The 23,749-nt window shown below is 40.5% G+C and overlaps 1 protein-coding gene across 3 annotated transcripts in view; it reads left to right on the top strand.

The window, feature by feature from the left end:
• fbxl17 (F-box and leucine-rich repeat protein 17) overlaps positions 1-23,749 on the top strand; it is a 195,785-nt gene that overhangs the window by 72,537 nt on the left and 99,499 nt on the right. For all 3 annotated transcript variants that reach the window (XM_088294826.1, XM_088294833.1, XM_088294816.1), the window contains exon 8: positions 9,041-9,171. In XM_088294826.1, coding sequence (XP_088150952.1) covers positions 9,041-9,171 — 131 coding nt within the window. The remainder of the gene's footprint in view (positions 1-9,040; positions 9,172-23,749) is intronic.

Raw genomic sequence — 23,749 nt, forward strand, 5'->3', positions numbered from 1 at the left:
TTGATAAGCCACCCACCCCCCTTAGTTGCCACCCGTTTAGCAGAGAAGAGAAGTGAACAAAATCCATTATTTTTTTTATGAAGTTCTCTTTCATGGCACCCTCATTTCAGATTGATGTTCATTTTTTTTAACTGACTTCTCACAAATGAGGTTATGAGGAAATCAATTGGAAATGGTATTTTCCTAATCACGCGATCTGATTCTTGAAATGGACCTCCCATGGTGCCAGTGCTGATGGTGTGCCGAGTAACTATAAAGACTTGGCATTTATGGTCCTTTAATGGTTTTGTGGTGTTTAATTCCACGCGGGCTGCGCGGCTTCTCTGTGATGTGCAACACAACTCAATATTTGTAGCACGGATTTGCATGCATGTGGCTGTTGTTGTCTAGTTGGTGACAGGAAAAGCAAGTTTTACACCAATTATATGCACTGTTGTTGAAAAACGGATGTTTAAGACCAAAAACATCATAATAACTTTTCTTTTGGGTTGTTCTACCAAGCCTAATTTTTTTAGTCAGGGATTATAACAGCAATGTATAGATATTGATCAAGTTCCTACCACAATTATAAAGGTGAAGTTGTTTTTTTTTTTTTAGATAATTTAAATCAGAATTATTCAAATGATATTTTTTGGGCGGTACAAAACAAAAAAATAATTAAATCTTAAATTAAAACAATATTAAAGCAAATCAAATTCATCTCATTCTATAATTATGCAAGTTCCTTTTGGATTGGATTGTTTATAAAACTAGTTATTTTACAGTTAAAAAACGTTTTCTATTCAAGTATGGTTTCCTTGTATAAAGACAGTGCATTGGAGTTCACTTGCAATGCACTTCTAAATTGCCGTAGAACTGTTGTAACATTTAAATAAATAATTTCAGTAGAATAATCAAATTTGTATCTCAAGTATACACACTATAGTAGACATTGTAAAATGAGTAGTACCATATACAATACTGTGAAAAGTATTTGCGCCCTTCCTGATTTCTGTGTTTTTTGTACATTTATCACTCACAAAGGTTTAATTTCATCAAACGCATTTTAATATCATATCACACTGAAACACTTGCTAGGAATTTGTGTTTGCTTGCTTGATGATTCCGCTTGGATTGCAAATGAGTGATGATGTCCTGCGTAGAAGTGTATTTTGTTGGAACTTTTCCATATATACTGTCAATATTGTAGCGCAATATAAAAACGTACATCATTGCTGCCGCCCCGCCTTCCAGGCATGTATTTGATTTGTGCTCACTCGAACCGTTCCACTAATTTAACAGTTGGATCAAGCAAGGGTCGATATAATAATGATATCATTTAACATTTGTATTAATTAATTCCCTCGCCCAATGAAAACCATTAAGAAAATCGATAAGAAATGGGATTGATTAGCAGTATCTTATAATGGAACTGGAAATGCGAAATTATTATCAATTCCCATTTTTAATGACAATAAAGTCTAGCCTTTCTGATTTTTAAATCACAGCCATAAACTTTTTTTTTTTAAAGCCCCAAACAAAGTTGATCCTGTCTGGAGAATAAGGCATCACCGTGTTTTCCTGGACCAATGAAACTCGAAAAATCCTCAAATTAAGTGTCCCCTGTCTGAAAAGTGTTTAAATCACCTTGTTTACGTTCCCATCTTTCTATTTTTGAGTTTTTCTATCAATCAGTCTTCGGACTTTGCCTCTCTCATGCACATATGCTCTGTTTGTTGCGCACACAAACACAACTAGTCCCAATGTGTCGTTCCATCTTCCTGTCAAGCGCAGCTCTTCTGCTAGTGATTAAGTCCAAGGTCGACTCTATTGGGTAGTCGATGTTAAAGCCGCTCTTGGTGACGAGCGTTCCTCCCGTCGCACTTCCCCTCTGTCTGTCATGCCTTCCCACAATGCCCCTCCTCATACATCAAAAGCTATCACTGCCCTAAGACAATGTGGACCTCATATAAGAGAGAAAGTCCTAATGTCTAGGCGAATGAGAGCCGCCTTGAGACATAACAAATGACGAGCCCGTTGAAGAATGTGTCAGAGATGAAACAACATATATTTTGAGTCTGCAATCACTTTGTGTCGTCTCTCTGATGTGCACAACTGGGATTTTTCTGGTCTTAATTTGGGGCCTTGCAGCTCCATTCAGCCGTGTTGCCTCGGTGGTTTTGTTGTTCTGCGCCACAGAAAGTTGGGACCTTTGATAAATATTCCTTAAATTTGAGAGAACTGGACCACAAGTATGACTTTTTGGGCATATATCCGGTGTGGCACAGGGAGGCTATTTAATTGCAGAACCATAATTATATGTTTCATTCTTTGTCGTGGCTGTGCAGTGGCAATATCAATACAGGAGATATTGAATTTATTTTCACCATAAGTAATAATTGAAATAGATTTAACGCGCCCCAGGGGTCAAACTTCCACCATCATAAAACTGTTGAGTGCTTACTCTTCTGGGCTTCTTCCATCGGTTATTGCTACCGTTGTACCTTCTGCTTGTAAAAGCCAGGATTTTATTTTTCACCTTTGTCCTGGTTATTGTTCCATATAAATAGCACTGACGTGGAATGAGGGGAAAACATGGACACAGCATTTTTTTAAGTTCTGATGTAGTGTCAGAGTTGTAACAGATGGGACACAGATTCCGGCTGGGGACGGACGATCCTCAGACTACGATGGTCCCAGTACATCAATTTTTGAGGTTCCATTTGTCAGTCCCATACGAATATAGTTACTGCTCTCTGGACTTAAAAAATGTCCATGAATCAATTGTTCGAGAATAATTTGAATTTTTTTCAAACCAACCGCCCAATAATTTCCTCTAAAAAAAGTTTGATTTCACATTTGTATGTGTGGCTTGTGTTTGGGGGAAAATGAAATTGTGTCTGGAATCTGAAATTATGTGTAGCCCCTTCACTTTTTAGAGCAGATGCCCTTCTTTGCCACATGAGAGTGACACAAGCGACTTAACCTAAGAACTATAAAAACTGGAGTGAACGTTTTATATATATATATATATATATATATATATTTTTTTTTTTTTAAGTTCCTTTTTTTGTTCTATCAATGTCATATCTGTTTTGTCTTAGCATTTCAGATTCCCTTGAGAAAGGGTAGAAACAAAGAGAAAGCCAACCAAAACACAAACCATATGGAGGAAGCGAGAGATTGAGGGAAATCAACTGATGCCAAGCCACGTTGACACACTCTAACCCATATGTCTTCGATTTCTTGTTCTTTACTTTTTTTTTTGTACGATCCATCCATTCTATAAGGGGGTAGCCCTTATCCTGCTTAGGGTCACATTGAATTTTTGTTCCTTAAAATTTGCAGTCGTTTGACTTCCAAATGGTTAATTTTCCGTAGGTGTGGTTGGGTTGGAATCTTTCACTCTGGCATGCACCTCGCCTGCAGTCGCTTTCCTACAAGGGATGAAGGATGTCTGGCTTTGCCATAGTCTGCCGACACCTTATCTCAACCCCCCCCATTGGTACACTGGAAATACATTACCACAGTGACCTGTGTCACACTGATAACACGCCCCCCCCTGCCCCCCCGAAAAAAGCTAATGAACTAAATACATGTATCTTTAGCTGTATGAAATGATGTGTGTGTGCTGCCCGTGTGTGTCATGTGTTAGTTTGTGTGATTGCATACTTGTGCACTGCCATTGTGTCCCAGAGGTGGAAGTAGGGATAACTGAGCGGTGGTATTAGAGGAGCTTTTGGAGCAAGAAAGGTTATAGAGTTTGAGGGCGGGGGTCGCCGAAAATGGTAATAAAAATTTTCTCTGGTGCAATATGAAGGAGATTGGGGGATTTATAAAAATAATGAGCAAAGAAGAGCCCGAGGATGATGTGTTTTTGCGTTTGTGTGTTATGGGAGTAATTGAAGAATAATTCATTTAGCTGTCAGACGCTTTAATCCTCAGACAGAGGGGCGATGACGGGGTTGTTGACCTCCAGTAGGGTTGTGCGGGCGAGTTGCATCTTGTCTACTTATTGGCCAAGCGAGTACCACTGTACTGTCTGGCTGCCAACCAGCGCTCTTTGTTGTCTGTCGGCGTGTGTGTGAGCGCACGTGCAAGTGCACGCCGAGCACCACACGAACCAGCGCCCGCTATCTCCTCCTCGAGCCTTTCCTCACTACTGAGTTTGTTATCAACACCAGCACATGCGGGATTAGTGGCTGAAAGGGAGAAAAAAGAAGTGTGCCGGAAATAAGTGATAGACAGTAGATGAGCGTATGACAGATAAAACGCGCGCACGCACACACACACACATTCATCCACCCCTGATGAGACAATTGAATGTATTGTTGATAACAGATTTATGAATAGGGAGGGATAAAGAAGTCTGTACTTTTTTGGGTATGGTCCGATTTGGGTTGGTATTTCATAATTTACGAATGATTAATTATTACGTAATTGTACATAATTATGTTGTTTGTTTGTAGACATATATATATATATATCAGTGTGTGTAAATTTACAAATACCTCAGCAATGGCACAACTCCTTCAAGTAACTATTGTGACGAATATACACAGTAATGGACTGCACGGACAAGGGTGATTTTAATCTCGTCTCCAACTCCCCGGGACACTCCAACATGCATAAGAAAAAATGCAAGTGCCCACTTGTATTCACATAGTGACACGGCTACACTCATCTCACCTCTTTGGCCTCTGCTGTGTCCTGTCTGACACCGTCTGCAACACATGAGGACGTCTGAGCGGAATGTGTAATGGCGGCAGGGGCACCACCGCCTCCGCCACAACAACACAAATGCACTTGTTGTGACTTTGACTTCCTCTTCAGAACTTTGAATGTTAAAGTGACTGTCCTGTGTTTGCTGTTCAGAAAGTTTCCCGCAAAGTTAGTTTTTCCAGAAATATAATTTTTTTTCATTTACTCATTGTCGCAGGGTAGTGGTTAATTTTGGATTATAATTATTATATATATTTTACTCATCTTTAAATCCTAAACAATTATGTTTACTGTATTTGTGGATTTTCTTGATCCTATCTGCATCATCTATTGTATCTTTTACTTAACTCAACTAAATTGTGTTTACTCTTCAGGATTTTTTTTTTCTGGTGGATAGGATCCATGGCAACATATTAATTTTTCATGTTTTTATTAAGTCCCTTCCTCAGTAGGTAAAATGCATGCTCTATTGGGTTAAGTTCCAGTGATTGAGTCAGCCAGTCTAAGACCTTCCACTTTTTACCCCAATGGAGTCCTGTTGTCCAGGCAGCATGTGTTTTGGGTCATTGCATTGTTGCATGATGATTTTTGTAGACGCTTCAGAATTCATTTTGCTGCCACCATTGTGAGTTACGATAAATGAGTGCTTTCAGTTTGATCCGCACATGCTTAAATTACATTTAGTAATGTGCTATCATTAATAATATTGGTCATTAATAACAATGTGAAGACACTGATCATGTTCATGATTTGTCTCACTTAATTAACAGTGTTAAAAGTTAATTAACAGCTAAATACCATTCTGCAACTAATTGTCTGCATGTGTTTACATTTTCAAATGATCACTCAAGTTTTCCTGGGAAATCACCGTGTCTCATCAGTGTTAAGCTATTTTTCAAACACTCTTGTGGTCCTTTGCACTCTCCTTTTCAGGGCATCATGTTGGTGACCCTCCTGCTTATTTTCATCAAAACTGTCTTGAAAAATGTCACTCAACGTAGACATACTAGTAATATATAAAATTAATGTTTCTGTCTTATGAGCACAAATCCTGCAAGCAGACTTTAATGTGATTAGCGCATCCAAACTGCTGTGGTTATAAAAAAACAAACCAAAAAAAAAAAATGCTGTCGTCATGTGACCAAAATAGCCAATAGAACAATATATCAATGAATGTCTAAAAAAAAAAAGTCATCATTAAATAATTATAATTAACCAGTGCTCTGAATGAGCAGTTAATACAAAAACAATGCTCTCTACTGCGGTTTGATGGACGGCACCAGTCTTGAAGTCATGTCGTTTTGTGGTTATGACATCATATCCTCCGCATGAGGTCCCGCAGATCTTAGCTTCCTGCTTGACATTGCGTGACGCTTGAGGTTGTGTAAATAAATGTAGTAATAATGCTCGAGTTGTAAGTGAGCGTGGACTATTTGGCCCTATAACACGAGCTTAATGCAATAAAGTGTCAAATCACCCGCCTCAAATATTGAACTCCCCACGCTTATAGCCAAGGGAGGGTGTACTTTTAAAAGCGTGTGTTATTTTTCTTTAATTTCAAACAGCGTGTTGCGCTTGACCTCAGACTCTCACTCTTTCTGGCCGAGAGAGGCTCTAATTGAAGCCGAGCCAGGAGGCGCACCCCCTGCGGTCATGTGGGCCACATTAAATAATACTCATTTCATAAAGAAATGTGCCGCTACGCACATTGTCTCACGTATGTAACGTTTTCTCATCCATCTTCGTGTGTGAATTGATTGCACGTTTTGCGTTTGGAAACAATGGAGGATTTGTCCATAATTTATATCCAATTTACCAACCGACAAATGTATTACTGCCTTTTGCACACATCGGACTTCGCATAATAAGTTTTCCGCCCTGCTCTTTTCAATCTAAATTTAAATTAAAAAAATGCCTTTAAGACATATGAGTATTGGTTGTTAATTTACTGATTGGAGATGAAATTATTTTTGTAGAAAAGGTTTGATTCATTAGAGCAGCTTGAGTTCATAGTGCCCCATTGTGTTCTGAGAACCTCCATTGTATTTGTGCATTTGAGCGTGCGTTTACGCACACAAGTTGGAATATTCATAAAAATCAAATGCGTGCATTAATTTGAGCGCCAGCCTGCGTATATTCATGGGTGGGGACGGCGGGCTGGCCTCAGAGCAGCTGGATTTTGCAGGTTTCGCTGTTTTTACGAACGGCATGAATAATTATCCAGGTGTAGCTGCCAACTTGGGGGAGACTGCGTGGTCACAGGCGGCAAGAAAAAAAAAATCCTCTGAACCCGCAGCAAAACCCCCACTCGTGTCCATTTTTTTTTTAAAGTTGATTTTTCTTTTCTACCTAAATCACCGGCTTTGTTTTCCTTCACCGCCGTGCGCACCGTTTCTGTTTGTTTTTCATCCTCTACGCATACATTCCACTGACACACGTCGGCACAAAATGAACTGTTTTACGAGTGGAAGTGATTAAATAGGATTGGAGCCGTTAAAACGTTTCGAGTCAAATTAATGTAATCTGTCAACTATGGGAAAACAAACGCCGGCTTTGGGTCCTGTCACATTATGTGGGTCTGAGTAATTACTGAAAGGTTCTTCTTTTTTCATACATTGGCTTGCATAGATGGATTAACAAAGTTCCAGTCTTAGCTGCCTCCTCTCTTTCACCAACACATTTTCTATTTTCGCCCACCTAGCTACACTACGGGCCAATCGAATCTGACTGCGGTTGGCCCCGTTTCCCATTGGTTAGCCACATCAATGAAACCCACTCGATTGGCTGGAGTAAAAGCTTAGTTTTGCCCACACAAGCAGTTTTAAATTTGGTGAGCAAATACAACTTTTGTCCTCGGGGGGGATTTCCTGCAGGTTTAATCATGTTAATAAATCTGCGTGTGTGAGGATACGTAATGGTCACATGGTAAATCTAATTGGATTTAATTGACACACACACACGCACGCGCACACGCACACACACACACACGCACGCGCACACGCACACACACACAGTTTATTGTGGATGAATAATTTAGTTATTTGATTCAGCAGTGGCCACAGGGGGACGTGAAACTTTTTTTGTGAGAGCATTGGCGCATATTTGTGCTTGTCCACATTCAGCTATGCGTTTTAAAAGCTGGTCTTCCATGAAATACCAGCCACTCACTCACTTGACCTTCTTATTTGTCATCTAGCTCAGCGCACATGCACACACACCACACGCGCGCACACACACGCAAGCTGTTTGTTTACCTCACAGCTACTCATCATGTACATACATGCAGCTCCGTGTTATCACAACACTACACATTCCGTTTCATGTTTGTTTAATGGTGAAGAAGACCTTTAAAACAAGACACGCGATGCATTTTGATCTCCCGGACTGAGTGTAAACGCTTTGAAAACACTTTTAGGACAGTTAGGGGTCTCGGCGTGCGTGGAAAGCTGCTTTCCAAATGTGATTTTTTTTTTTTTTCACACGAGGCTCTGCCCCCGCGTGCATTCATGCCTGCTGCTTTATATGTCAAACCTATGGAGCCCACAGTAGTGCTCAGTGATCTTAACGCCCAATGTGAGCTTGTTTTCCTTTTAGCCTCGGCTGTGACATTTAGCACCCCGGAGGCCGCCTGGAATATCACATCACTCCTCTATTACCTTACCCCCTCCCCCTTACCGACATGCATTCAGTTAAACGTGCTTCATTCATTTTCTAAAGCTGGACTATTTATTTATTTATTTATTTTTTTTGGGGGGGGGGTTGCATGGGGAGTGTCAGGAAGCCAAGGTTTTGACAACAGGATTATTCCTGGGACCTCTTTGGGTGTATTCAGATAGGATGGAGGGATTATTTAAAATTGGGGAGATGAAAGGAAAGCGAGCGTATGCATATAATATTGGCGCATAAGTCCTCACAGCAGTTATCGGGTGCACATATTGGAAAAGTAACAGGCAAGTCATTTGAGACTATTCTTATGCTTTGATGGCTTTGGGTGGAAATGTTTGGAACACATTATTTTCAATTGGTGTACGTGTGAATCAGACACAAACAAATCTTTTTGGTTTTGTTTTTTTTCCGGTGGTCTCCATTCATACAATTCCATTCGTCACAATTTTCTTTTGTGTGTTTTTAATGAAAAAAAAAAAGCCCTGTATTATACAAAAGCATAATCTAACGAAATACAAGAGAATGCGACTAAATAATTAGTTTTTGCGAGGTGTAATTATTGTCAAAACATTTTGAATGTTATCTATGTACCTTCAAGGAGCCATTTGATTGTTTCCGGTTCCAGAAATAATTGACCTGATGGCCATTTTCACCAGCGATTGTGTGTTTACAGCTTCGCAATCTCACCGTCCTGGACTTGCGGCACATCTCGGAGCTCAACAATGAGACGGTGATGGAGGTGGTGAGGAAGTGTCGCAATCTCAGCTCCCTCAACCTCTGCCTCAACTGGAGCATCAATGACGGGTATGTCAGCCTGTTCCTTTCAGTGACTCGGTCGGTGTCACCGTGTCTATTTTGGATCACGTCAGTGCTGGCATTGATTACCACTGATTATTACACCCTCACACAGTAAGCAGTAAAAGTCTTTTTTTTTCTGAGAAAACTACTGTGACATCTGTAGATCAGGTTGAACCGAGGCCAAGTGAAACCAAAAATAATGCCTTGTCATCTTGCAATTACAGCAAGCAATGAGCACACTTTTAAGATAAGCCTACAGAGGGGGAAAAAACTAATGGCACGAATGTAATAAATCCAATTATGAAAGGTAAATAGATCCCGACGATTTTCCCTCATGTTTTTTTTCCCCATAATGACTCATTAGCGTCTTGATTGACAAATAATGTGTTGACGGTTTGACAATGACTCTTTTATTAATGGTATTTTTTATGAGTTGCAAACCATTAATAAAATGTTCTAATTGCATCTTTGGTCTCTCTACAATATTTAAAATTGCTCATTTGTTCGTTGTTGGTTATTTAAAAGCAAATTTCAGCTCCCGATTGATCGTTTTATATGGTCACACAATTGGCATTAAACCAAACATTTCCACTCCTAATATGGATGTTTCATTAAGCTGATCTAACTTTTTAAATATTACACGCTCAATGGAACATCATTGGACTAGCATATAAAGAAAACAAAAAATCCATCTCGAAACCCTGATAAGGAAAAAAAAAAAAAATGAAGTACATTTGCTGTGTTTCTTTGTCCCGCGGGTCATCTGGTTCAGCCGCTCCCACCATCTGCTTTGGGAGATGGGAGGCGGGGGGTTGCTGCGCAGAATTGTAGCAACAAGAGTAAACCATCTCCTTTTTTATTTATCACCCTGTGTTTTATTCATATGTTTCAATTTAATCTATCGATTTGCAGCTACGGTTGTTGCTCCTCCGCCGACTATGCTCTCACTCTGGCTCAGGACTGTGAACACAATATTGAATTTTAACGTGGTGCACATGGTGCAACAGTGTGCGTGTGCTTGTATGTGTGTGTGTTTGTGGGCGTGTTTATGTGTAGAAGAAATCGTTCTTGCATTAACTTTGCAGCAGACGTGATGGGAATGTGACGGTAATACCCTACCTACCTCGTTTCAATCAACAAAACATGAAGTTTGGCGAAATGCTCGAAAGGTCTACACACACACACACACACACACACACCCCCACGAGCACACACATAACATGGTGCATTGATGGTGTAATGATATTTACTGAACTGGCCCGTGGGCTCAAGGCTGGCGTGTGTCTGAAAGGAGCTGTCCGGATCACCTGTGGGAATATTGGAATTTATAATTGTTTTTTTGCGCGTTTGTGTGTGTGTGTCTTTGTGTGGCATCATGCAGTATTGCGTGTTTTTTAGCTTTGAGGGTGACTGAGTTGGTCAGCCTTTCCTGATGAATCTTCCACCCTTCACCCCAAAGGAGGAGTTTTGAAAATCCTCAAGTTGTAGGTGCAGTTTACTCTCTGTGCCTCCTGGCCCTTTTTGTGTGTTTATTGTTGTGCACACGCCGGTGTGTGGGTGTGGGTGTGTATATTGTGTAAATGCCCACTGCTGCTCAAGGACTGAAAGCAAATAAAAGCCTTCCAGTCGTAAGATACTTTATTGTTACTCTTCACAGTCACACGGCTCGAAGCTTGAAAGGGGTGGGGGTGGGGGGTGCTCATATTTAAAGGGGTGTGTGCATGCTCGCGCGCGTGTGTGTGTGTGTGTGAACGTGTTGGATTTAAAGGTTTAATAAGTATAAACTACCCCACTAGATCATGTTCTATATTTTGTGGTGAGGGCTTGCATCAGACTAAAAGTGTGTTCCAATGTTCAAACCCAGTCAGGTAATAATATTGGAGGGACATGGGTGTTTTTTCTTTTTTCTTCACCTTTCACTTGCCAGTGCTGTCAGGTCTGCATGGTTTCATCATGCATGGCTAGAGCTTGCAAGCCACAGTGTGATGACACTCCCAACAACAGCTACTTCTATGAAACACCTTTGGGATGCACCTCTGGAACTAAGTTGGACTGACACTTGCATATACGAGCGCCTTGTCCCAGTTTCACCCAGAAATGAATATTAAACACGTAGCAGTATTTTCTACAAAAGCGAGTACGAAAATAAATGAAACTTTTTTTGCAAAGCACAAACTTTGGATTTGGAGACTTTTTTGTGTGTTTCTCACAGCAATTTAGTTAGTTAATCTGGAGAAATGCAAGGAAAAATTTGCATGCAGCGCTTATTGATTTGATAATTATTAAAGAATTTAAAAAAACAAGCAAATTAATGACAGTTACATGCAAACGTAAATATGAATAAATATTGTTGCAAGTACTTTGTATTAATTTATCTTATAAGAGGCAGATTATATTTAGAGATACTTAATTTAGCTACTTATTCCTCCATTTTTGTGATCTATCCATCCATCTTTTTTCCATACTGCCTGTCCTCCTTCAGGTTGCAGGTGAGCTCAGGACAATACGTCATTTATGCATTAAACACTGAAAAAAATCATAAAAATGTTTAAATTTATTAAAACTAAAAAAAAAAAAAAAAAACTCCACCACAAAGTCGAAATTACATATATATATATATTTTTTGTGAAGATAACTTTGTGGTACAAGCAACTATCATGCAGCTTACTGTAGCAACTGACAGCTCATCATTTTGAATATCAAGCCCCAATTAAAATTTTAGCTCATACCTACGCATTACATGATCAGTATTTTGAAGATCAGATCAGCTAGTTTAAAAAAATAAAAAAATAAAAAAATAAACGATCACCAATCTGATCAGGTGATGGATCAATCTATTCAATTTTCTGACTTGTTTGTTGACTGTGCAGTCAGCTCCGGCCCGACCCACAAAACAACATAATAGCAATTACATAGAATAAACTCTCACCAAAATTCAATACAAGGAAAATTGGGGGGGGAAACCCGATGACAAGAAAAAAAAAAAAGTTGAGAAACGTTAGATCCTTAACAACGGCAGCACAGAATACCCCAGCAGTGAATGAGATTGTTTTCGCTCTGTCTTATTTTGTGGATCCGATCGATGATCGATCGGCAAATTAGGACATTACAACCATTTACCGATTTCGCATGAAATGCAAAATATCTGCTTGTCCGATGCGGCCGATCGGATCTATATAAAGTGTACTTGGAACGTAGCAAACAAAGCAAAAAGATCGCTCACGTGATGGTTTCTAACGCTAAAAACTGTAAGCTGTGGAACTCGTTCATCAAGATACCACTGCTGTGCAAACTAGTAATCGCCTGCCATTTTTAACCTCGAAAGGTTATAAGTCGGGGCCGTTGCGAACTGCGAACCCCTGTACTCTTATCCACGGAAGAAATGACAAACCGATGTGAAGTGGGTTATCCGTCTCAAGGTTTTTGAGGTCCTGGCCGCTATGACACATACACACGCACACAAAAAACACCCAAAGTTGTAGTGATGCATACCAACATGTTTTTCTTTGGCGTCGCAGTAAAGACCAAAATGACTCAAGCCCTCTTGACAATAGTCCTCCGAGGGCACAGCAGGGTCAGAAGCAGTGTGAATGCTTCAGTGGGGTGGCAGTTGGCCAGAGGCAGGTAAACAGGCACAGGAAATGACTCCTTATTTCCAGGATCAATTTGTCCCCTGATAAGAGGCCATTGGAGAGATACAGCCCCGTGGGTGGTAAAGTACTTGGTCATTTTTCTTTTGCCGCCTCTTGTTGTTTTCTTTCTTCTTCCTTTCCCTTCTCTACTTGTCGTTATTTCATGCCAAAAGAAACGCTGCGCTCTCTAGTTCCCCCCAACCCTCCTGGGTAATGGTCGCGGATAGCGTCCATGTAAGAAAGCGAGAAAAGATGAACAAATCAAGTCTTTGCGACCGTCGCGGGCCAATGGGCAGATTGCGACAGTGGGACGTCAATTTTTGGTCACTGTCATTTCTCGGCGTGAGAGGATACAATGGGATGGCTGCATGCGGGCCCGTCATTTCTCTGTATCGTTTCTAGCCTTGATAGTGGGCCGAAATGGGTCGGTGTTTTTCAAATTTCACAGTTTGAAAATTGGCAGGGAGCTACGATTAGAGGGGAATAGCTGAATAACTGGCTGACTTTTCTTTCTTTTTTTTGATGATGGGTGTTTTTATCCCATCGTTACGAGCCTTTTTGTTGCGCACATACTGGCTTTATTGTTTTCGCTGTCCACACACTGTCTCTTTCGTGTGTGTTTAACAACGATTTTGTCTAGAGGCCTGAATTATTTTCAGAGATATTAAAATTTGATTTGTACAAACAGTCCTTTTATCATTTTTGTGCTACATCAAAGAAGTGATTTAAAGCTAAGGACATTTTAAAAGATTTTTTTCTCTCGCGTCATTGTTATAATTCTCATCATTGCCTTTGTTAAATCAGCTTATGTACCTGAGTGTGCGAGTGTGTGAGTATAAGTCCTTCAAAGTAACCTAACGTCAACGTTAGCCCAAACTGTTAAGAACTGGCTCTTCTGTAGACATTTTGAAAAAGCAATCAAAACCACATTTATTTCCACTCGATTATTGATTTTTTTAAAAAAATATATATTTTGTGTGTTGGATTTTGTTGTACTTTTAAATATATAAGCACTTTGCAAGTCATTGTTAAGAAAATACAATTTACTCACTTTCTTAGTCCAGACAACTACTTTATTCGAGCTTCTTTTTGTTGTTTTTGTTTTTTGTTTTTTTCAACTTGTTTTCTAAATGCCAAGCAAAATGTCAGCCGAGCCCTTACCAGGGAGCGACAGACATTTGTCTTCGTCTTGTTACTCCGCCATCTGTCTCTTCAGATTTGAGGAGAGGTGCTGAGGGGGCGTTCCCATGTCCTTGTCACTTCTTTTTTGGGGCTCCTCTGAAACCTTCATGCTTGCATCGGTGCTTTCTGCAGCTCAATGTTTCGTGCGTCTCACAGCAAAGTCATGGCGTGTACTTTCATCATTTATGTTAGAAATCTCGGGAATGGTTTAATTACTTCTGGCTGGTGTGATGCTGCAAATTGAAGGTGGAGGGGGCGGAGTTCTCAGAGGCAATTGTGTTGCTGGTTTGTTAGACATGACGGCAATACAACACTTGTTCAATGAACCTTCACCATACGTTGTTTTCCCATCTTAGTTTCTGCCTCTCACACTTCGTCTCTCCTCCAGTTGTCTTTCTCTTTACACTCTCTTACTGTCAGACCCAAGTGATTATTTTTGGCAGGTTGTGTGTGAAGGTGCGTTACAACAAACACGCTGCGGTGAAGCTTAATTTTGAGGAATGGCGACGTCAAACTGATGCCTTGATAAGTATTCAGGGTAGAGACAATAAAGGGAAGCCATCCCTTTTTTTTTGCAGTACTCCGCATTGCTTTTTAGAAAAAAAAAAATACTGTCAAACTCAACATTTTTTTTTTTAATGATAATGCTCGTCGCATTAAATTCTCATCACTTTCATGCGCTCGTAGTCTTCATTTTGAATGTGCCATATTCTGGAAGTCCTATATTTGTTTTGTTTTACTCTGCTGTTGTACATGACATTTGCATTGAGAATGTTTGTAACAAAATAATTGATTTGAAATTAGCACAAATATACTGCGCATCTGTATTTCATATAAGGATCACAAATGGAGCTCATATTTTGGGGGGTGAGAATATATTTTATAATAATAATTTTATTAAATTTTTTTTTCCCATTTTAAGCACTCAAGCGCTACGAAAGGTGGATGAATGTTTGTTTTGCTATCTTTTAAAGCCATGTGTGAGCTGTCCCTCCGCCCTTTCATCGTTAAATCGCTCATTTGAGTCTCCATCGTCACCGCTTTAGTATTCCATGATGAATCTTTTAAAGTGCATTGCATAAAAAATCATGAATGACACAGCTGTGATATGCAAGCGCTCTCACCTGACCAAGTGAGTCACGAGCCTTACACCGAAAGCTGTGTTATTTGAATTGATGATCCATGACACTAAACATATTCTTGTCTCAATTTTGTCCAAATATGGTTTGGGCCTGAATGTAATTTTATGCGTTCCCTTGTGTTTGTTCCGGTTTTCTAAATTGTTATTGCTTTGGTCGATTACCAGTGCAAGCAAAAAGACAAGAATCCAACGAAGAACATGATTTAAAGACACGAAGATGCAAGATTTTTTTTTCCTAAAAAGAAGATTGCTGCTGAGAGTGATTTTCTCTTATTAGATTTTCTTGCTTTTATCCAGCTTCGTCCCTTTTTGAAGTTATTATGTTTTTCATTTACCTGCACTCTCAAGGTTACTTTACTGTTAAACACATTTTCTCCCAACGACTGGATTGGTAAAAGTCAATTCCAAATAGCTCCGCTACCTAATTATCTGACTGGTATTCCATCTGGGGAGGGTTCCATTTTTCAGGAAAGCAAAGGGCACGGTTTGTTCCTTTTAATTGTGCTCTCCTGATTTTTAGTATGTTTATTTCAGGCCAGTATAGTTTCAATTTACCACCCCAAATCAGCAGTGCATAACTCCCAGTACATGTATTTGAGCATATGTGTAGATCATCTGGGTTTCGGCCAGGCCGCAGTAGGCGTCTCTCAATGTATATTTCGAGACACTTAATGTGTGTGTGTGTGTGTGTTTAAGTACGCATGGTCACAAGGCTCCGTGTGGCTACCGCCAAGAAGCTTGGCTTGTTTCCTCATCTCTGTGAAAGGCGAGACTGCATCCATTCACCCTGCAGATGGTTCTGCGTGTGAAAACTGATCGGCATCGCTTAGAATCAGTGTGTCGGTTGCTAGCATCATCGTGTTCTCATGACGTGCTCCAATGACCAGGAACCACAGCAATGGACTTTGTTTGGACATGCATGGTCACAAGGCACCAATGAAAAGGCAAAGACCAAGCCTTAAAATTGGTTTCCCCGCCATTTCTGAGATGTGCTTTCTCTAGTTCATGTCCATTCTGCAACGGCAGCACATTGTGCTGCAATCTGCCAGGCTGCCCAGATGACCACTAGAAGTGACGCAGAATGACTGAAGAAGTTGCTTTAAATTGCAAGCACTTTGCAGGGTGGTATCAGCAGAAGGTCACGGGGCATGATTTTGGATTGAAAATTCTTTGCCAACTGTTTACAGTAGGGGGGGGGGGGGCACTTTAGTCAGACAATCTGACGCATACATTCGAACAGGGAACAATAATCTTTAACTACTGTTATATATCGCTCAACATGTTTTATGATAGTTAGCAGAAGCAACAACAATCTTGGAAATATGATGATGGCGACGACAAGGTGACGCAAACAACCAATATCGGCTGATCTGGTGAATTGGGTTCCCTCCAGTGCTTATATTCACTAAATGGATTATTTAATAATAATTATTTATTAAATTATCTTAACCCCTGTTTACATGTGAAGTGATGTCGATCTCTGTATCGTTCCGGCCTGGACCCTCCGGCCTTATTTTTAAAAATTGTCGGGGTTGGATTTTAAACAAGATTTTTCAACACGTCTAATTCAGTTCACCAACTATTACTGCAAACAGTCACAGCATCCACTCGGATCTTTCGGATGTGCTTTCTCTCTCAGTGTATAATCAGTGTCTCACTTTTGTTGTTGGTCTAAATTATGGCTCCCAAGATTGCATTATTTTTGTGCTCATGGACGCAACTGTGCTTGCTCTTGTTGTGTACAGGTTGTTTGACTTACAGGTGGCAGGCACCAGATTCTGTCTTATTGTGGTTGTCCATACTGTGAGGTCAGAGCGCCGCCTGTGTAATCTAAATGGTAACGAGACCGCAGGGCTCAGCTGCCCTTGTTCCACCATGTTGGAGCCCTGGCATTTGGCCCTGGTTTGAGGACCAAAGCTGTAATTTTCCTTCTTCTTCAGTTCTCTGGGGGGCCTTTGGAAAAAGCCATGTTGAAAAGTATTCCTTTATATGCTTATCCTTTCATGTGCTCTTTCTTTATCATCAATTGCGCACATGTCCATGTGCCCTTGTTCTGTCCTGCCAGCATGTGGTATGAATTTGCCTTGTTCTCATTCTTTATTATAGCGCTGCTTTTATTGATACCATGCCTCTCCTTTGTCTTCCTTCCTCCACTCACTTCCCTTGTTCCTTCGCATCCTCTCACTGCTGTTCCCTCTTCATCTATTAACCCCCCGTACCTGCCTGCAGCGCTCTCTCCTGCTTGCCGTGCGTCGCTCTCATCGGCATGATCTCGGCTTTCTTACCCACGGCGCATCCGCCGCCCCGCAAATGAGAGCGCGAGAGCCAAAGGGAGAGCATGATGCAGGGCCCAAGGAGCAGGGTTTAATGAAGCCAGCCTAAATGAATTTTACTGCTTCCCATTGAGCCGCTCGCTCCCAAGCGGCCGACCGTGCCGTTGCGTTTCAGTCCGCCCGCTCCGTTCTGCTACCTGTTTGTCACACCTCTATAATTAGCTGCCACTATTTAGGGGAGTAATTGGGTTTTAGAGCCGCGCTCTGTTATGGGAGCCTCAAAAGCGAACATTTTCATGCAAATGTTTCCAAATCAAGGCCAAAATGGAGAAAATTACCCATGGTGTTGAGTGCTGAAAAAATACACGGAGGTCATTTTCTGCCTAAGAAGAAGAAAGGAAATTGCGACTGTCGTTAAACGGATGGAGGACGTCTGCTTAGATTTGTTCTCTGGGATATTTGTATACAAATCTCGGGGGATAAACAGAGAGAATGTCTTTGCTCCAAGACTGATTCACCGTTTCAAATTGCTGTTTTAAACGGCGCTCTGTGATGGCAGTTTGAAAGTAAATTGGACTTATTATTAACTGCTGTTGTTGCTCACCTGCTTTGTATTAGGCGGTCCTGGGGACAAAGAGCTGATTGCAATTCCGAGCGTATGCGTGTGTCTGTGTCGGTGTGCGTGTGTGTGTGTGTGGCCTCATGAAACCTGCGAGTCAGCTGATAGCTTGTAACCCCTCCGGTTTAAAAGGAACTTTCCAACGGGGGTAAGTAATTAGTGAACTCTGAAGAAGTTTGCAAAATAGTTGAATGTTACCTAATCTAGTTTCAAGGATGTTAATAAAATCTTCATTCATGCTAATGATGGAAAAAGAACCTCACTGCCTGTTTCTTTGTATTGATCAGACCACCGTTTTGTTACCGTCAAATTCTCATGTGCAATAGCAGTGAGGAAATTTGAAACAATTTTTTTCTCCTGCCTTGGTTGTTGAGTTTAACTTCCTCTTTGTTTTCTATTGTCATGTTTGGTTGTTGTACCTGCACAGTCGCATTGTTTTGTTTTTGATAAAATTGACATCCCTGGAAAGTAATTTAAAATAGAAAAGAAAATATCACATGCATGCAACTCTAAACAGTTACTTTTGCTAACATCAACACCGATGTGTTTGTGTGTAAATATTTTTTGCTTTAAAACACAAGTGTCAAACTCAAGGCCTGGGGGCCAGATCTGGCCCGCAAACTCATTTTACGTGGCCTGCAAAGGGCAAATCATGTGCGTCAAATTCCTGTTTGGAACACATTTTCTTCACTTTTAACAACATTGAGATATGAGATATTGCCATTTATTTGTTAGCAATGCTCCCCGTTTAAAATAAATTGAAGAATTGTTGAACAAACAGTTATTTAGTGGCTTTTGATTTCGCCCGTATCTCAAGGCGCCTCTATATTATCCATCCTTCCATCCATTATCTGAGCCGCTTGTCCTGACAAGGGTCACGGGCTTACTGGAGCCTATCCCAGCTGTCTTTGGGCAGTAGACGGGGTACACCCTGAACTGGTTGCCAGCCAATAGCAGGGCGCACAAAGACGAACAACCATACGCTCTCACAGTCACACCTAGAGCCAATTTAGAGTCTTCAATCAACCTACCATGCATGTTTTTGGAATCTGGGAGAAAACCGGAGTACCCGGAGGGAGGAAACTCACACAGGCACGGGGAGAACATGCCAACAACACATAGGAAGGCCGGAGCCGGAATCAATCCCACGACCTGTGCACTGTGAGGCCATCGTGCTAACCAGTCGCCCACCGTGCCGCCCCACTGTATTAGCGCTTGATGAAATCAAAGAAATGATTTTGTTGGGCCGTAATGGTGACATTCTCCTTACACTCCCTGGAAACATGGGCAAACTTCCCTCTGCCTTCGAACTTCTAACCACCTCATTTTATTTGAAGTTGTAATTTTTTTTGGACAGGCAGACCTCCTCATGTTTTACGGTGAGGAAGCGGTTGGTGTGAAGTAAAGCATTGTAGCAACAGTTATCTTGCCAACATGTCGGTGCGTTTTTATTTAAAACGTACCAGGCCTTTTGGCAGAGCGATCACAGCTCTAAATCCTCTGGAGGAAGTATGTTATTCTCCCCTTTTGAATTAATATTAGTTCACATTTGACAAATGGAGTGCTAAATGTGTCAGACCTTCAGTGTTTACCGTGTAGGACCTGAAGTGGGCTTGGACTTATCTAACACCCGGCTTCTTCAAGCGTGCCAAAGCTTCTATATTTTCTGTCCACTTCCATTACCTATTAAGCCTTTGTCAGATTGTGGCACTGTGAAGCGGGCACCAGTCGCCGTTGCTAGCAGCGCTCTCCAACTTTCAGTCTATTCAGCTCATGCCGCCACCCTTCAGAGACTTGTAATAACTATTTGCTCAGACTTATACATTCTCACCCTCCTGACTTAATTCCCCCCCCGCTCCTCCCTCACCCCATTGCTCTCTCTGAATCCATATTTTCTTTCGTTTAGTTTTTCCTCTCACTCCGTCCTTCTCGTCCTCGCTGGCGTCATCTTTCCCTTCGTTAAGCCAATGACTGTTGAACTCCTCCTTTGCTCCAAGGTCCCGTCAGATCCCCTCGAAGCCAACCGCTATTAAAGAAGGTCTCTAGAGCTCAGCTGGAGAGCCCGTCTGTGTCTGGACAGTAAGTGTGGCTCTTTGCTGGTGCGTTTAAGTGTGAAGCCGCAGCTATGTGGGGAAAATGTTTATGCATTCACATTGGTGTCGAGGTTATCGCCTTTTTTGGTCTTCAGTAGGAGCCTTGGACTCTGATGGGCAAATCCACTGGCGGCACACGCAATAGAAGCTTATTCAACTTAGGCACAAGGCGGCACATATGTTGCTTTCGGTGTGAGTAAAAGGCTTTCCAAAAATGTCTCCATTGACTTCGTGTTATGGACTTTGGCAAGCCAAATGCTGCAAATTGAGCTAATGAACAGCTGACTGAGAAATGTATTCATTGTGATGCAAAAGCTGAAGTCAAAGTTGTAAGACCAGTTTTTTTCATTTTTTTTTTAGGCTGCTCTCATCTGGTAACCCTTTCGAAAAATAACTTATTCTTGACCGATTTTTATCATTCTTTCTCTCTTTTTTCCTTTATTCTTTCACTTTTTGCATTTTTTTTCTTTCTTTCTTTCTTTCATGCTTTCTTTTTTGCTTATTTGCTCTCTATCTTTCTTTTTCTTTCTTTCTGCCTTTCTTTCTTTCTTTCCCCCTTTCCTTCTTTCTTTCATTTTCTTTCTTTCTGCCTTTCTTTCCTTTGTTTTTATTTCTTTATTTATTGAACTCTTGTTTCTTTTTCTTTTGTGTTTGTCTTCATTGTTTTCTTTCTCTCTCCTCTCTTTTTCTCATTTGTTTTTTCTTTTTTATTTCTCTCTTTCTGTCATTCTCTTTTTCTTCCTTCTTTTTAAGCTTTTTTTTCTACAGTTCCCTCATTGTTTCTTTTCTTTTTTCCTTTTTCTTTTTGTTTCTTTTTCTTTTCTTCTATCTACCTTTCTTTCCTTCTCTCCTTTTTCCCCCTTCACTCCTCAGATAAAATCCAGAAACACATGTTTAGAAGATGTATTCATTTTCCAGAAATATCACTCGAGTGGGCCCTGATTGTAAAATAATAATCTTGTTTTGATGTCAGTAAACGCTCCAAAAACATTACCCAAAGAGGCGCAGAGGAAGTTAATATTGCAAATGTATTTTGTTTTTGTTTTTTGTTTTTTTCATGGCAGGCAAGGCCTGTGAGTGTTGCGTCGTTAAGCAAGTGAGAGTTAAACAGAGAGAGAGAGAGAGGAAGACCTGTCTCATTAGCAGATTAAATTAGCTTTAATGTGACTGCTGCTTGGCGTGGCTACTTAAATATGATGGGCCATTAGCTATTTAGCCATGCTGTACTCTTGATGCACGGCATGGAAAATGCAATTGTGCAAAACCCCGCTTCGATCCGAGCCGATCACACAAGGAGTAGATGCTGCTATTGTGTGGATTGGGAGTGACGTATTTGATTAGATATGCATGCCTGTTTCTTTCTTTTTTTTTTTTTTTTTTCCGTCCTGTCCTTCGGCGGACGCAAATCACTTCTTGGCCTTACTCATTTCTCAGCACCTTGCCTGCTTAATTTAAAGATGTCATGGTTCATGGCCGTCATGTCGCGGTACGAGTGGCAAGACTCTGTGGAGCTTGTTAGGTGCTTTCTTTCCGGGCTTTGCATTTGATCTGAAGTCTTCATCTTTATCGACATAGATGGGTTAAGTATTCAGCAAAGAAAATGGGCCGAATAAATTAGAATGAATAAGGGATACTACAGATGACTTCGGGATTTGTAGAGCGCTTGGATATACTAAAACTTCATTTCAGGTTCACACTTGCATTCAAATTGATAAGGTGATGGGGCTGAAGCTTTCATCATTTAAATTTCTCTTTAATCACTTCCATTTTCTCTTTTTAAAAGTGTTTGCTGGAAGGCTTGGTATTCTCGACTTCCAGGGAGGAATTTCCGTTTGATTAAAAAAGCGCCTTGATTCTGCCGTTGATCCTATCCTATTTTTCCATCACTTCACCTTCTTGTTAATATACTGGGTGGGAATAGGTTTTTCTTGGACAGTCATATTTAACAATTGAACCCAACAGTGATTCCCCCGGCAAATATATTTTACAGTACCTCATAAAATTATCTTCAGAGATCCAAAAAGCTGAATAGCATTTTCAACTATGATATACTGAAGCAGTACAGTTGATAAGCCTTTGGCTATATTGCTCGCGTCTTTCTTTTTTTTTTTTTTTTGGCCAGCTTGTGAAAAGATGTAATGCATCTTCTTTTTAAGGGGCTTGTAAATGTTCTTATTGAAATTGCCACTTTATTGTCATATAGCTTTGCGTACAAACTCTGACTCATCAGCTGAATTTGCGGTCTGTCTCGTCGTTACCATGAATTAAATTTTTTGCGCATATAACAGAGTAGTTACATGAACAGTTTGCGTCTCTTTATACTTTAATGGCAGCTAGGAATGTTAAAATGTCGCTTAAAATATTTTCTTTTTATGCTGATTTGAATTCACATTATTTTCCTGTAGGAGTAAGTAAATTCACAGAATAGATTGTTTGACTTTGTAGGTTCCACTGTACTTTCATATTCACAAGTTTCGCATGGAGGTCATTTTTGTTTCCCAGAAATGTCAGCAATTGATTGATGTCAATGCATATTTGCCAACACACCTTGAAGACTTAATTCTGAAGTGCTGTTTGCGAAATGGTGTTGCAGCAAGCCCGGAGCGAAGACGCGTTGGCAGCTTCAAAGCTACACGCAGCATGCGATTACAGAAAGGTTAGCATAGTTGGAGCAACTTAATGGCTATCAATTTGTTTTCCAACCTGCCAGCAAAACTTTTTTCACCGCTCATCTTCCCACGTTTTTTATGCAAACTTACAACAATGTCACCAACATCAATTTGCCCCTAAAAGCTGTGCTGTGCTGGGTTATTACCGAGTTGACACTATCAGACAGTGACTGTCCTCGCATAGGGGAGCGAGAACATGCATGCAAAACAAGCACATAACTGTTTTTTTCCCCCCTTTTTTTCCCTTCTTTCCCCCGAATAGTGAAAATAGGTTTTGCGTTATATGCAGCATAACCAATGTAGAATATTAACATGATTCTCTACACTAAGATGTAGCTTTATTTGTCACATAATAAAACTTTGCAGCACGTTTGTCCTTCAAACAAGAGCTTGGGAAGCAAGTAAGATGTGAATCACAGATGAGGACTTAATTGATTGGGCCTTGATTGTTTAGCTGCGTTATTGATCGCAATACTTTGTGGTCGCAAATTCGGTATGTTGAACTTGAGGAAAGCAGCTTTGAGAAAATAAATGGAACATTTCCCTAGGCGTCCTCAGAACTTTGGATGACAAGTCAGCACCCCACCCATGCTTCTGAAAGATGCATACAGGATGAACGTCATTATGTATTTTTTTTTCTTAAAATACACTGAAACCTCTTAGAGTAGAACTGATATTTTTCCGGGAAGCTGGACACCCATCATTTTTTTTTAACGTAACCCGTATTGTTTTACATAACATTTGAACTTCTTTCAAGGGTAAGAAGTTATAGCTCCTTCATTTTGAAATAGGCCAAGCTAAAGAAAAAGTCAAGTTTGCAGTTCATTTTTTGAGGCACGATATGTTAACATCATTCCTTGATGATTTTTATGACTACATTTTGAACTCCCAAGTTTTGTAGGACTTTTGAGTCATAATTTTCTCCATATTCTTTTTCAAGTTGAATTTTGAATCGTGTAAACGTAAAGTCATTTG

Source organism: Idiotropiscis lumnitzeri, chromosome 1 (genome assembly GCF_059441095.1).
Source record: "Idiotropiscis lumnitzeri isolate Australia: NSW breed Sydney's pygmy pipehorse chromosome 1, RoL_Ilum_1.0, whole genome shotgun sequence".
Classification (NCBI taxonomy): Eukaryota; Metazoa; Chordata; class Actinopteri; order Syngnathiformes; family Syngnathidae; genus Idiotropiscis; species Idiotropiscis lumnitzeri.